At 40.6% G+C, this 16,472-nt stretch overlaps 1 protein-coding gene across 1 annotated transcript in view; it reads right to left on the bottom strand.

Annotated features, from left to right (window-relative positions):
- The window catches only part of T265_14138 (hypothetical protein), a gene marked incomplete at both ends in the record, with an annotated part of 31,326 nt that extends 15,065 nt beyond the window's left edge, over positions 1-16,261 (bottom strand). Inside the window, 10 exons of the mRNA XM_009172179.1 lie at positions 122-259; positions 1,273-1,353; positions 3,859-3,972; positions 5,070-5,201; positions 9,780-9,899; positions 10,007-10,165; positions 12,040-12,193; positions 14,262-14,452; positions 15,895-16,002; positions 16,040-16,261. Coding sequence (XP_009170443.1) covers positions 122-259; positions 1,273-1,353; positions 3,859-3,972; positions 5,070-5,201; positions 9,780-9,899; positions 10,007-10,165; positions 12,040-12,193; positions 14,262-14,452; positions 15,895-16,002; positions 16,040-16,261 — 1,419 coding nt within the window. The remainder of the gene's footprint in view (positions 1-121; positions 260-1,272; positions 1,354-3,858; positions 3,973-5,069; positions 5,202-9,779; positions 9,900-10,006; positions 10,166-12,039; positions 12,194-14,261; positions 14,453-15,894; positions 16,003-16,039) is intronic.
- Between the last annotated feature and the right edge of the window lie 211 nt (positions 16,262-16,472).

Raw genomic sequence — 16,472 nt, 5'->3', positions numbered from 1 at the left:
TGTTACGGGAGTTAGTGGTCTCTGATTGACTGAATGCCATCTACTTACTGATGTTTCCTCTTTAAATTTCAACGGTGACGACAAAAACAATGGATTGTGGAGCAGCCAATAACAAACTTACCATTGCCACGCGAGTAGCAACATCAACTGAGTCAACGTCATCCACAGCAGTTTGTAGGTCAATCTCACTTGGCTGACTCTGACCGGCTGCACTTTGGTCATCTGGTCTTGGCCTTTCAGAAGACATACTTGTCAGAGCCTCAATTACCAGAAGAATACAAAACACAATTACCACCATGAATCACAAGTGACACTAGAGCAGGCAGATCAAAGCATTATGGTTTCTTCAACCTAGACACGTAATTTTGTATAGTTTCCGGAAAAATACTTACTTTTCTTCAGATCTAACTCTAAGTAACTGATTTAAATGGAACCTGCAGTTCGCAAGAACTGAATTTTTGGATCGATATTCTCATAGAATTGCCGAACATTACTAGTCATGGGTCGTTTGTGTGAACCAACAGACCCCACCCATAAATTGGCTATGAAATATTTCACACATCCTGCTTACACAGATAATCTGGGTTGACGCAAGTCACACTGCTCAACGGCTGTACAATTAAATAGCAAAAGCTAATTCTTTGGGATCGCTGGCAGTTAATACAATCCTGTCGAACACTTCTTGAAGCATTTGGGGACCTCACCGATCACCCAAATGTATTTTTGTATGTCGTTCACTGCATGACAAAAGCATGACAAAAACAGGATAAAAGATTACCCCTGGATTGGTGGTGTCTCCAGAGTTTTTAGAAGTTTACAAAAACACAAAAATTTAAGACATAAGGATGTATGTAAACCACAGGCGCATGAAATATAAGACGACTATAGGTTGCATGCATACCGTATATTATCTTGACACATATGTACTCAGTTTTACAACCGATTTTATGATTGGCCCGCCGTGAAGGTCAGACGATCGAACGGAAGCAGATCTTCACGGACAGTATCTGAATGTCAGCCTTGATTTTACTATTACTGAGTGATGAGAGACTGTTTATTTCACAGTACATGGACCTGTGTACCATCACTTTACCCACCATGTCAACAACACTTCGCTGTCCGCGCCTACAAAGCCACTAATGGTACTCCCTAAGAATTTGTATGTGGACATCAGCTTGTATCCTTCGGAACCAGGCATCCATGCGCTTATTTAGTGAAGCATTGCATAACTTATGCTTTCGTAGCCCTAACAGGTGGACACTAACAACTTACATGCTCCAAATGTCGGACTAGTTCCTGGCCTTCTTTTTGAGGAAGCGGTGGTATTGGGTCCAGACTCGAACTGCCCATCAACTGTAACCAAAGCAAAAAAATAGAAAAAATACCTAAATATTGTATTCAGAGGGCAAAATTACACAAATTTCACGCCAATTTATGCGGGATTCAAACAGTTCGTTCCGTAAAATTCATTGTTTGAGCACACCTGGTTGGACAGTAAGCAATTACAGATGTCAGTCGCCTAACCGAAAACCGTTCTTGACTTTTTCGTGCCTACTACTAAGGATGTTGAGGCAGAATTGCTTATCAATTTTACCTCCGGCCGCTCCAAATTTAACCATACCTTACCTAAGCAATACGTTTTTGCAGAAAATAGTTCGTGTCACCACCGCCAAATACAAAAACTCTTTTTGGAATTTTCTGCCATTATTTTGTGCTGTGCTGGGATGTCCAGATAGTGATGGTCACTGAATAGATCTGATGAGCTCAAAAAACTGCAATAGGTGTCTGCTTCCAAGAAATTGTTGCTCCTAGATCCCGTGGTTCATGTCGGAATTCCACGAAAACCCCTTATGTCAAATATCGTTGATCTTAATAATTGAGTTTTCATTGATTGAAGTAACCTCATGTTGAACACCATTTAGAATCTTATGGCTCCAATTTGTATTCAGCGAGCATTCGTTAACCAATAAACGTGCAGTCGCTGACTTACACCCTATAACTGAAAAAACTGGTAGACTCAATGCCCGTTAGCTCTGTTTGGCAGTGGTTCTAACCCCTGCATAGAGGATCGGTTAATAAGGCCCTCATAATGTAGGCAATGTACATCCAAGCACACGTATTCTGTTGTTTCCAGTTGTATTACTAGTGCAAATTACAAACTAAAGTCAAGCGGCGTGACCAGAAGGCCCAGAATACGTTAGGTTGTATCGATTAAAGGCTTGGTAAGCCACGAATCCAACCATTCGATTTGACGTCGAATGGCGTGATGTCAACTATACCAAATGACAGCATGTAGTTTGAAATCTCTTACGAATGTATAATTCACCTTAATGCACATGCCCGTTGTGAATAAATGGTGTACATTTTTTCTACCGATTAGGGTACACTTTGTCCGGCAAGTATTCGGTCGAAAGAGCACATGTTGCATTCCTGTGATAGTCCGTGCAGACTCTAGTGTATCTCACTGAGACTCATCAGCTGAAGGATTTACTCATCTAGTGCGGACGAATGTTAAATGTTCCTCTGCCAGTTTCAACGGACGTTTCCTCCAAAAAACACGTTCTAGTTTGAGTGTCATCCTCACAGAGTTCAATAGTCTAATCTGAACCGTTGTTGATGATGTGATGAATAGGTGACGTTCTTCCCACGTATGAACGTGATTTAAACTTGAATTACATTATTGATTTGCTTTCACCCTTTTTTCTTCTTAATGATTATAGCAATCAAGCAGTATCCTATGGCTGAAAGCTTCCGAATTTGCCTGGTCTCCTTAATAGTTTTTAAGTGCACATCGAAGAGATTTAGTCAGTATATCCAGTAGCAGTTTATCTTCATCGCCACACATTATTTCACCGCACAAAATCTCTCTTCGTATGGTGCAGTAACGAAGAAGTGCCCTCATTAATTGTGTAAATGTTGTTAAAGCAAAATTGAACATCTGTTACCGGAAGTATTGCAGGACTGTTAAACGACATCACTCGAAGTAAAAGGAAAGGACAAACTACTGACAGTATGGGGCTGGTTGTAGCCACTTCTACCAAGTTTCAATAAATGAAATGCGAAGGCTCTTCGAAGCTGAAGTTGTAGCCCCGCTGTTATTCACCAACTACAGTTTAATTTGACTGACCTAGGCGGTTATTGCAGCGCCTAATATAGTACGCGAATAACAACTTCGGGTGCGAATGAAAATGCTCTACTGTGATAGCCCATCAAAAATACAAAAAAACTTTTCATTAGAAGTACCCTAATGAATAATCTGGTCCCATTTCTAATGAGCTCTTCGTGCAGCCCCCTTGAAATAACATTCGGTAACTCGTTTACATCCGAACAGTCAAGATGTAGTAGTCGTATCCCTGGAAGATTTTTCAAGGTCGTTTCCATAAAAAAATGCTGGAAACGTCCAAACCCACTCTAGCTTTAATTATTCCAAAACCTATATTTTTATCTGCTTGGTTTCTTATGACAGCTGTTATTTGCACGTTACAGCGGGCCCGAAAAATCTTCAAAGTGCGTCGCGTTCAAACACCCTCTAAGCTCAAATGTAAAGTTTCTGGTAATATGAACTTTACTGCCCTATTATCATGCAAGAACATGAACACTGTCTATGAGTAATGAGGTAAATTTCGTAAACAGTGCAGATAGCTGTAAGTTCCTGTGCTATAGACCATTTTCTCCGAAATGTAATACAGGTTCATTCTCGGACTGATGGAGTGATCAGCTGTATCGGTGTCCAAAGATGGTGTGATGGTCCGAATCCACTTCTAATCAGCATTTGGACTTCCACCTCTGTATCTCGACTGCTTCTATTCACAAGACAAAGTCAACACACCAAAGATTGTGGACAGACATGCGGCTCACTCGATTCGTATCCAAATCCACTAGCCAAACGTCAGGTGGGATGTAGAAGGATTTTTTCTGACTCAAAAAGTTGGCCGGAATGCCAATCAGGAACGGAGTAGGTGAGAGTAAAAGCTGTGCGGGAAGGATAAGGTATACACAATTAGCATTCAGTGAGAAAGCCACATTGAGAAGATCACAATGGTAGAGAGTTCGATTTTTCAACTTGAGTGGGTCACTTGTTTGGGTGGAGATGGTCATATAAGATTCCATGCTAAGGTTAACGGATCTTGGAGACAAACACAAACACAAGAAGTCATCAAAAGGCATTAATATGTCGCGTTGAAGTGAACTCATCACCGGAAAAAATAGATGGTTTTGAAGAATTTTTCAGATTTCAACAAAGCCGTTTGTAAAATCACGTTTACTAGTTTGACGGAGTTTCATCTACTCATTGAAATACTACACAGACACCTGTCACAGACTCAAGAAGCAGTCTTGTACTGGTTTGTCTGCATGCATCACAAAGGTGTCTTGATCTATTCACCAAAACGCCTTTACTCAAACAGACGCCCCAGTGGACTCCAGAAATTTTGCCGAATAAATGGGAAACCAGTTTAACAACGTGTCATCCCATCGTGTTAAGGACGAACCTGAATCAGTGCAACTCGATGGTAGCAAATGAAGCTCTTACGCGTCGATGGAATTCCACTAGACTACACATAGTTTTGTAGCTCTCTGATAGTGTCGACATTTGTAGTTCTTTCAGCTTTAATGCTTAGTGGTTCCTTAAAACAGCAAACGTCTACAGCCACATAGTTAGTGTAGGTGGCTAGATAGGAAAAAAAGCTGTGTGCATCCGAGCGATGTTTTTTTGCAAGAACTGACATCTTTAGATCTCTCAGGAAGCCACTATTCTGAACCCTTAAGGTATGGAATTGCAGTAAATACAACCCGCTTCGTTTTGTAGCTCTCTGATAGTGTCGACATTTGTAGTTCTTTCAGCTTTAATGCTTAGTGGTTCCTTAAAACAGCAAACGTCTACAGCCACATAGTTAGTGTAGGTGGCTAGATAGGAAAAAAGCTGTGTGCATCCGCAGCGATGTTTTTTGCAAGAACTGACATCTTTAGATCTCTCAGGAAGCCACTATTTTGAACACTTAAGGTATGGCATTGCAGTAAATACAACCCGCTTCTCGTCGTTATTCGTAAAGTGATACAGTTTGACTTACGTTCTCCGCTCCATCCAGATTGGTTGGTAGAAGCGGAATCGCGGGGAACATGTACTGCAGGGGGTAAAGCATTGCCGTGAATGCCATGACAGACATCGTGAGTGCGTTATAGTCTCTTGACTGAAGAATCACCTAAAGCGACAGGGGATTAAAAAAGGAACAGCAGTTGTTATTCAACAGGTTTTTAAGTTTTTTCATCTTTGCAGATCTCCAAAAATTCCATTCTCAGGCTGTACAGTTCAAACAAAGTAAGCTGCTGACAGGCCAGTAGTGATAGTAGCTCCGTGACTATTGGCACCTCGTAAAGAAGGATGCCTTTCCGGAGCATCTTAGACCAAAACGTAAATGACCTCAGTTTGAAGTCAGACGCGGCTTAAGGGCAGCAAACTACCTACCATCAAGTTCATCCACCATCAACCGTCCTATCCTAATCGAAATCGTGGCCTCTGTTTGTGCACATGTGGCTTCCAGAACTTAAAGTTTGTTAGAATTTCTTAGTTGAGGTAAAGGATAACGTCTTCATGAGAACTATTAACTGGTCGTCGCTACCTGCCTAGATGGGACGCAGATGTAATTGTTTATCTGTAGGAATCGCAAGCTTAGTAGGCATGCTGCTGGGTTTACAATCAAAATAACACTGTGTGTTCACGTTTACATCCGCTCAGCATAACGTTCGAGTTAAGTGTCACGAAATGATCTGGTTGACACCAACTTACATGTTCTCTCCCTTGATCCAACGTTATATAACATGTCTAAGAAGAAGTCAGCGTGCGTTAACTCTTAATTACAAAATATTTTCGGTATTCCCGACCAGTGTCTGGTGGGTGGTTTGCTTTCTGCGCTTGGTAAGCCGGTTAAAATGGGTCCACCGCCAGTCGAGATTATATCCTCAGTGCGTAGCGAAAAGGTGCAATGAATCAATGAAAATGCACCGCTTAGTGTCCTGCAAAGGCTCATACACATTGCCCGCCAGACCTGAATTTCCGCTCTGATAGGTCGTTTTAGGCAGGTTTAGGATTACTGGATCCGTGAGCCCGTGTTATAATCCACAGACGTCTATATTATCACTCCACTTTATCTCTAGGCTTGTTCCGTCAGCCAGGTGAGCTGCAACGGAGCAAACAAGTCATCAAATATATGAACGGGTCCATAAATGTTTCGTATGTCATCACTTATCCCACAGAAGGAAAGTAATGAGCCAACAAATTTCGTGTCACCGTTTGAGGCATGGATGAGACGTCTGGTTGGAGATGACCAACAGAATAGACAAACTCATACAAAAGATGAATTCAACAGCAGGGTTATGGAAAATGTACCCCGTGTGAGTTGCTGTGGCTTTAGCGCATTCGATCAGTGTTACCAAGCCTGATGAACCACTATAAAACCAGACATCAGGAAGGGACTTAAAGGTATGAGGACTCCCATTTTTGCTGGTTTCGGGTGGGATACTGTGACCGTCAAAGGAATTCCGTGTGCAATCAAAAGTTTGTTTTGCTCAACACTGCCTGTGGATGAAACCCTCCACTGGGCAGTGAATGACTAACCTAAAATTATGGAAAAGATGTATAAGCTATATAAAAGTCATGTAAGAAATATGTTCCTGTAGTGTACTCCGAATGTACTGTGTGGATTGAAAGGTTTGCTCTTATGAGATACTTCTAACCCGAGGGTTAACTTTCACGTATCAATCGTTTCTTGGGGCCTCCTCAGAGGAGGGATTCACTAGCCGCACGATTACAAGATACGCTTAAACTTTGAAACGGTGAATGTATCAATGTTTGGGAATTTACAAGGTGTAAAATAATATCCGGTGAAATAGACAAATCGGAAGTGGAAACAAATTAAAATGTCAAAACTGACTCAATGAGTCGTGAGAAGATGAACATGGCAGTATATTCTAAAATCTTACAGAATCGTAAACTAGACTGGTGCAAGCTATCGTCACTCTAGTTGTGAGGAGGGACACCTTCAGCCTCAATACTCATAGGCTGGTCACACAGTGGCGGCCGAGGAGTGTTAGAAATAACACTTAATTGTTCATTCTCGTGTGCTCAAACTTCCCGATAAATTTGATCGCTTGAGTTAAACCGGACAGACGTGTCCTGCTACGCCACCGCATCAGTGTGAATTACATCAAATTAGCGGTAAATATTAATGTTTACCTGTGATATACGATTGGCTAATACACGGAATCAAAGAAATCGCGTCCGCACCGATGCAAGTAGTGCTATCAAATTTTTTTTCTTCCATCCAGATGTTTGCGGTAAGTAGCGCTCAGCAAAAAGCCTGTGTTGCATTTGAATCTGTCACAGACATTGGACATATTGGCGAGGCATAACGGAAGTTATCATCCAGTCGCCTTCCAAATTCCTATAATAAGCCATGATGTTGGAACGCAAACAAACGCTCCCGAGTTGAAGATGGGCGTCAAAGGACTTTCACATCGTCAGTTAGATCTATGTGAATGTTTTTGCACATGCATGCTTGGCTTCTGTTGAGTGTCCCAGTACTCAATGGCTTTTTTTCTCACTAGTTGCGTCCACGTGTTCATGCCAATCTGAATTTCCGACAAGTGTTTAAACGTCCCAGCGAACGATTCAACTGTGGCGTTTGAATGAAGTTAACGTTGCGGAAATCTCAGACACAAATATTATGACGCAGGTCTGAGCGCAATTAACAAAATAAAAAATTGGTTACTTTGGATTCCACATGCATATTCCACTTCATCACCCGAGGAGAGTCAAAAGAACTACCACAGTTTTGATCATGAAAATCTTACAGTGCGTTATTGGTCGGCAAAAATGGCGCTTAATAGCTCAGAAAACATCACTGCTTGTCCAAAATGTCTTTCTGTTCATTATTTTGACAAAACGATCGATTTTGAAAATTCACACTTTGATTAGTTAATTAAAAGCTAGTTTGGTATTCGGTCCTCTTTTCGCTGTACACATCACACCGGAAGTTTAAAAAATATTCTAGGTTTTCATTCAGAGTTAAACTTCTGGCATGCATGCTCTGAGTATGGTCAATTCTAGCACTTTTAGCTTAACGCAATTACAGGCATAACTCTCTCTTCTCATGAAAGATTTGCGCTTGACGTGATGCACAGGGTGTAGGTTAACAACGGCCAGTAAATTTCACCTCCAGCAATAAAGCCATACAGGTATAAACATTGGTGGTGTAACATATATCACATGTCGTGGTATGGTATAGAATTATATAACCATACAAACTAAAAACAACGCAAGTAATCACTGGTCTTCAACCACAATGCAGGAGTCATGAGTTTGAATTTACTTTGAGTCTTGAGAGATGCTCAATGTTCTTGGATCCCAGTAGGGGTGAAACATCCATGCAGTGCCTATCAGCTTATGGGCATAAATTCACCTCGCTTCATCACGAACTCTTGATCGAAATTTCAAATCCCTTCCTACTGTCATCAAATCAGGAAAAATGCAATGTACTTGTCTGTAAGAAGTTGAACAAACTTCCAGATATTTTAAGGACCCTATCAAATGGCGGACCATTATCTTTGAGAGTTAACAGACTTGATTGCTATACAAGTGTATCAGGCCGGATTGTTTTAGTTATATAAAAGGAACCATTGTCGTCAGAGCTAGCAACTTCAGATGAAATCGAAGGCAGTAAAGGTCCGAGTATTAGTGTTGATGCTGGACCAAAAGATGATGTGAGTATTCTTATTTGGATGAGATGGCATCATAGTTATTTAGGCAATAAAGCGTTTTATCAACAAAACTCCTGATGTTCGTAATACACTACTCATAAGTTTGCTGAAAATTGATCGGTCCTCTGTATCTTTAATCAGGAAACAAAACTTGTGAAGTTAAAGCTGTCCCCACAATGAGTAGTACTGGGCAGCACAGTTTAGTGTGACCCACTATTCTGGTCAAGCAACAAGTTTTCGATAAGAAACCTTTCCTTATCGAATCAAGCATGTGAGTACAGTAGGTCTTGATTCAGTAAAATATGCGATCGAATCACTAGCATAACCCCAGTCAAACTGCACATCACCTATACGATTAGAACAGTGAGACAGAAGGGGGATCAGGAACCCATCTATATACAGTTTCAAACATCTTTCATCGTGGATAGATCAGGTCACTGTGGTGGAGTAACCTCAAGGTATTATAAATGGAGAAGGAATCTGACTTGTCTCATTTCTTTGAGAAAATTTATTTACCTTTAGTATTTGTAATTTTCAAGTAAACAAACTGCTTGCATTTCCTTAGATTCCTCAAACCACTAGAATGAGTCAAAGGATCACTGTGTGGTTCAACATTTAGAGAGAGTTTAGAGGCTGAATATACGACAAAGTAGAGGTGAGAGAAAAATCACTGTCGACATCGTAGATGTGGAATGACGCGGTCTCATTTGATGGGTGACTGTGAAATCTAATTGAACGTTTTGCCACAACAAAAATGACTGAACACATTCACGGTGCAGTTTCCTGAGCATAAAACCACGCTTGACAGTTCTGGATGCAAATTTCCAAAGCCTTTTCAAAATGTTGCAGGAAAACCTGCCAGCATATCAAGAGTCTTACTGTGGTTTCACTGGGGTAACAAACTGCCACAAGCATAGCCTCCACTTCTGTTAACTTTGTAGTCTAACAGCGAGTGAACAAATCAACTCCACTACATTAAATCACTTTGGGTGCAAGATTGCTTATTAAATAGAGCGCCAATTTACTGAACGAAAGGTTTTTGCTTCGAACCCGACCTCTGCAGCTCGACTTCCCATTTCTAGGCCTAGGCAACCTGGCAGTATCTCAGCCCTCGTGCTTCCATCTGGTTGCATCGCATTTAAGCACTGAAATGGCGCTACGGCTGAACAATATAAAATCACCTCACTCCTGCACCCGTATGCTGATGCACATAATTCAGCGAAAACAATCCAACATTCAGTCGAGTACATACCTTCTGCTCCAGCATTATGGCAGTCAATACTTTCAGACATGTCTGAACACCAAGCAGCTCGAGTGGCAGATGAAGTGGAAAGTCGACCAGCGTCAGTCGAGTCTTGTCCGGGAGAGCGAAAATAAGAGGTGGGTCAATGGAATCCGGCACTGCTGAAAGCTGTCGGGTGAAAATATAATTGGTAGATTTTACCATTATTTAACAAACCATTACACAAACAGCGGATACATTTCTTTACTTAGCAATGGGGTAAACCGAAACCTGTTAAAATATACTCTGCTTAACAGAAAATGTTAATGGTACCTAATTCTTCCAAAAACCAATACTCGAGGCAAAGCAGACATCCAAGAAAAGAGGAACAGAATGTGGCGTCTTTATTGTGTTGTTTATCCTAGGTATACGAATCAGCGATTTGGGCGTCTCCTGTTCAGTGATGAGGATTTCGCTCCTCAAGAGTTGATCGCAATAAAGAAACATTTCGTGTCACCAAAAGCCGTCCTCCATCGAACGCTTAATATTTTGATTTTTTTGTGGAAAGAATGAATGTACGACCTATTAGATCATAGTTTCAAACCAGGTGACAAGTTAGATAAAACGTGTTTTCAGGTAAGAAGGTTTAAATGTTGAAGTTAGTCACGAAAGTGAGTTGCTTGAACATAAAGGTTTCAATGGACTGGAAGCAACAGTCTTTCCGTTTTTCCTGTTTTGGTTTAAACAGACTGTAATTCAGCTATTGCGCTATGAATGCTTTTTGTTCTTGAGGTTGGCAACTAACACAAACAGCAGAACAAAACTGGAGAGGTCCAACATCTATGTTTTCGGCAAACCACTCCACAAACTTTATAATAACGTGTGTTACTCTTCAGTTTTTACTCGTGCAAATAAGCAACCGATCATACTTAATCCGTGCTCTGCTTTGTACCTTTTACTACTTATCTAGTTTATAGAACTCCAGACATCAACACGACATGCTGCTTCTTCATTTTCATATATTACGTTTTTGCTGGCGGATTTTACCATAAAAGTAAGTACATTTGTGTTCTCAATAGAACTGAATCGTCTGATGTGATCAGGCGCTTTGTTTCTTTGCAAAATAAAACGACCTTATTGAAGAGTGTGCTGCATTCGAACAAACCTTTCGCACATATGGATACCTCTGTTTGTGTAAACTTGTCAGATTATCTGATCAACAATTAAAACAACCGTTATTTTTAGACCAACATTACTCACGATATACGGATGACATAATGAACCAAGTTTTTCTGTCTTCAAATCTACCAATAACTATTCGAAACATGGACGCGTCACAGCTGTATAACCAATCTGCACCTGCTTTCGTTTGCTCACACAGTCATTAGGTCTAAGGATAAATGTAAGAGTCACTCAGTGAACTGCAGGCAGCTGCATTACTCTATGGTGTGCGGCCAACATCGTCAGCTCAAATAGAGAAATACCACAGCCAAACCTCTGAGGGTCCCGTGCTTCAGCATTCTAAGCCCTTGAACCGGCTTGCAGGGCATTTTTTTGAAACAACCAGGCATCAGTTGGAATAGCCTATCAAATATGTTTCAGCTCTTGGACTTGAGTAGGTTAACGCAGAATAAGCGGTAGCTTGGAGGCAGATGACAGTCAGAAGTCAGAAATGGAACTGTTTTCATGATAGTTATTGCACATGCACACAAGTGTCGAAGATCATGACAGACTTGGATATGACGCAAAATTTCATACAACTGCATTAATTCCGGAAAGTAAGTTGTCTTCATGTTATGGTGTGGGTACAGAGATAATGTTGCGTCCACAAATTCCTACATCTCAAAGATCAATAACGTTCATTAATTACCTTCGATTACTGACTTTATTTTACTATCGTTTGGGACTTCATTAAGTCCAAATGTTTTACACAACAATCTTCCAATTTATTTTGCTGTTTAGTTTTCTCTAATGGGTTATTAGGTTCAAGAGTCCTTGTGTTGAGGAGTCTCCTAAAAGTGAACGTCACTTGTCCTGGCAAAGATTGTTAAACAGGTACTCACGTAGACACAGCTGCGTTCAGGTAATGGGGCAGGTGTGCTCAAAATTCGATATATCCAAGTCTCTATTTCGGCAAAAAGACGCTGGCAGACTGCATCCGTTGCCGTCTGGCCGGTAACACCACCGGTCATTAGCGACCAGACTTGTCCTGGTTGGCTGTGAAAATAAACAAAATTCATTCACATGAACCTCTCCATATTTTTGCAAAATGCCTTATGAAACTTTAATATAATCAAGCTCATTGTGAACATCCCTGATGAAGAACATTAGCTTTCAAGTAATTAGGCAAACACGCCACCCCAAATCCTTGAAACCTCCAGCAGAAACGTTTCGTTTCAATCACAGAAAACAATCACCAGTATCTTCTGGTATCATTTTGATCATCAGAAATTAAACAGTTCCTTTTGTATGTGGAAATTATATAGAACTGCTTTAATTAGACACCCATCATTGAGAGGGACGATAACGGAAGCCGGAAAGTAAAGCATCTACGGTCATTGCATATTTTCAAATTTCGAGTGTTCGAAGGAAGAGTTTAAAGTTCGCAAACGCCTGGTCACAAACTGTGGCCAACCTACCGAGCAACAAAACACGATTGCAATTGAGTTATAGCCACCGTGAAGCAATGGTTTCCTGTACTGTTCGAAAACAGTAGTGCCAAAAGGTTTGACATGGTGGTGGGTAGTTGGATAGAGTTCAGCTCGATGAATCCAATTTTTTTAATTGCATGTGACTCGAGATCAATTTTTTTCTGTTTCCATCACAATTACAAGTACTCATCTGGTAGAAGTCATTACTGGAAGTCCGCTGTCATCCGCAGGCATACACAACTACAGACGGTTCTGTCATTTTGAGATTCCTCGTATTAATACATCTGCCACATATACAGTTGTTCAATCTCACTAGCAAAAAGTGATGCATCCGTGTCTTCCTAAAACGTGCTCATCCCAATGGAGGAAAACGGTGTTATGCTGCTGAATTCACCTGAGGCAATTTCAACCTCAAAAGCTTTGTTGCTTTCCCTGATTCGAACGATACGAACAAATCGAGCACGTAAATGAAATTTATTCAATTACTTACGAGCTCACTCAAGGATGTTCAAGAGTATTTCAGTATTATTTGAGTCAGCTGAATAGAGTACAGATGATTCGATTTTACTGGACCTAAATTGTATTAAAACCACTTGAAGTTTATCCTAACGGTGACCTGGAGCACAGGAAACAGGACTTGATCGTGCCAAAATTGGCTTCACACCATCGAATGCACTAGGAAGCTGTTGGTACGCTCCGTCAGAAATTTAACGAATATCCGCATAGTGACAGCAGTTCACAACTTCAAGGAAAACGGTCAGCGTGACATTTATGTCAACTTTGTTCGTCCAAATGGATCTAGTTCCAATATCCCGCGGGTGACGCAATTAAATTTCTTCTCACAATCGTACATAAGTATTATAGTAACGAAACGAAAAAATGCATGTCAAGCCATACGGAAGTGCAATTTTTGAATTCTGATGAAGCGGTTCAAACTAAATCTCAAGCTTTTCTTTCAGTGATGCAATGAGAGTAAGTTTTGTGCAACAGTGCAACATAAGTTCATGTGATATTCAAATTTCATGAAAATATTCTAACACGAGACACACCAACGGAGAGTAAACTCGCTGAATAAGAGTACCATTAAAATTTGGACGTTCGGACATTTTGTGGAACAGTCACACTGATGAAATAATGACATTTACGTAGCACCATGAGTGCTATAAAATGGGACCGGTCAGGATTTCTTGTTAATGTCCTATCAAGTTTCACTTTTTATCGTTGCCGCGATTACCACCAATCACCCTTTTATGAAAAAGAAGGAAAAAATAAGAGTAAAACCTTGGGCTCAGTCGACTAGTTACTTAATCTAAGTCAGTCGGACAAGATAGTCCTCTTGTTTATCACTCATCCGCAATGAAACAGGTGGGGGTGGTTTTGCGAGCCTCCTTTTCAAGCAAGAAAGTACGTGTCACGGCATCTGATGCACTGAGACCTTTTTGAACTTGCACATGACTCCAAAATCTATTTCTCACCAAGCCAAATCGCGCACCACCTGCTGTCTGTTCTTTAAAAGATGGAATTTTGTTTAATCTTCTGTGAGAACTAGGCGCTCACCTTTCTTACACTGTTTCTCCAGGCGCGAGGAAAAAATAAGGCCAAAGTAACACACGAAGTAAACGGAAAGTGGTTACCTGGGATTGGTGGTGCGGTCCAGGAATAATTGTGCTGAATCCACCAGATGCTTCAGCAAGTGGAGACATTTACGGAACTTGGAAAAGAAGGGATGGTGGCTGATTAGGCAAAAGGTTGTTAATGAGGCCCAATTTCCTGCTGAAGCCGCCGAATGTTCTGTCCTGACTTGTCCGACTTCATTCCCTGACCGCTTGAAAAGTGTCATATTTAAAAATGAGCGATGAATTAAAATGTGTTATTTGTTTTTCTTTATCACTGAGGCTACAAAAAGACCATGAGACAAAAAAGATAAGGTGACCATACGGACAACTTATAGAACACTAGTAAAATTATCATTCAAACACCAACACTTACGTTTGTGCCATGCAATTCTGAACGAAAGACATTCAAATGTTAGCTGTTTTATTTCGCGCTTAGCTGTTTGGATAAAATATTTTCTTGTCAGGTGAACATGAGGTTGCCAACGCTCAAATCCAATTTGTCTTCCACGTAATCTATGACAAACCACAGATTTCGCACATATACGAAGATTGAATAGACCCAGTGCAACACAGTGTAGCCGAACTGTATAAATCATATAGGCAATAGGAGATTCTGGGCGGTTGTCGACGGTTTCATCGTTCTCACATTATAAAACAATGTATAATGGTCAGCCACCAGAAACTGAACGAATGTAACCAAGTTTAGTTGTCATGTCAAAATCAGCCATTAGGTTCCATATATGTTAGCCCATCGCATTTCTGTACACACCTGGCACCTCCAGCCATGAACGCATCCAGCTGTTATTTAAGTGAGAATATATCATTATTGAGCCAAGCCTTCTGAAGTATACGCTTTTCCTTCAAAGCGGACACCAAATCGTTGTCCAAAAATACGCCCTCATAACTATTGAATAAGAGCTTTGAACGTTGACGAATCTAACTGCAGCGTGAAACATAACTCTCACGAGATCATGGCATGATGGAAAACAATCTCAAGGACTTCATCAACTCCAAAGATGTTTCATGTTCACACGATCACCAATTAAAATCACACCGGACAGTGACCCGCCAACGTCCTTTCTTCGGCTAATAGTACTGCATTGTTCTCATTCCCACACCTGAATTTATATGGACCAACTAATTTATTTTCTCTGGAATCTAACAGCTTCACCTGACCAACACAAAAGAACAAAATTTTTGCGGATTACATTCTTTGCTCGTGCTTCTCTTTTAGACAGACTAGTTCGTTCCCTCGTTGTAGTAATAGTTTAGACGACTGATAGCCGTCATGCTATATTTGTTCTGTATAAATATTTGCTGTTCCTAGCTGAATGTATGCAATACATATCTTCATAAGATAGTATAGCATTGTACAACACAGTATAGCGAGATGCGGTATAGCAGGGTGTACCATAGCACAGTATCGTACACTTACTTGTATTGTGACAGCGATTATTCCGAGGGGTAGAAACCAAGATTAAGCTCTATTTATAAGGCAACTAAGCTCAATAAAGTTTTATTCATTAATTCTACAAATTGCTAGACCCTGTTGGTATGCAGTCTGAGGGTAAATGAAAAACTTCCTCTATTGCTGTTTCGATGCATCTGCCTTAAAGTTGAATTTCAGATTCGTTTAAAAATAACACCTTACCTTATCACTTTGGTCTTCACAGAGGAGACGAAAAAAGTTGAGACTGATTCCAAAACGAACTTTTCCCGTATCCTTATCGGTCAGTGTGAAAATAAAAGATTCAGGTCCCTACAGTGAATATGCTTAAGTTGAACAGTGTTCTCACCAGATCAGCAGTACTCCTGTTGGAAATTAAACAGCCGTCTGGTTGACAAAAGAAAACAACTTCCTTTGGAAGCTCAAAATCCTTGTGATTTGTGTTGGGATAGCATCTAAGTAGCTGGGGTGTGTGTTTTGGGAGACACGAATCAGTGTTCTCGTTTCGACCAACAACAACAAGATAATCCAGAAGACGTGGACAGATGAAGTTCAAAGTTGGCGTCTGCATTTATAAAATTTGCAGCAGATGCCGTTTACGTAACTGAAAAATAACAATAAGTTGGGTGATATGAGACAAGCCATATGGGGGAAAAACTACTAGAACTTGGAGAAAAAAGTCAGTATGGCTACATTTTTAGGCGAATTTTGTGGGAGCGATTTTGGAAACGCTTGGAGTCCTACTTTATCACCGGCAGCTCAAATAAGAGAATTGTCTACAT

This window comes from Opisthorchis viverrini, assembly GCF_000715545.1.
Source record: "Opisthorchis viverrini unplaced genomic scaffold opera_v5_147, whole genome shotgun sequence".
NCBI classification, from domain to species: Eukaryota; Metazoa; Platyhelminthes; class Trematoda; order Opisthorchiida; family Opisthorchiidae; genus Opisthorchis; species Opisthorchis viverrini.
Note: the sequence above shows the minus strand (reverse complement) of the source record. Positions and strands in the feature narration are given on the sequence as shown.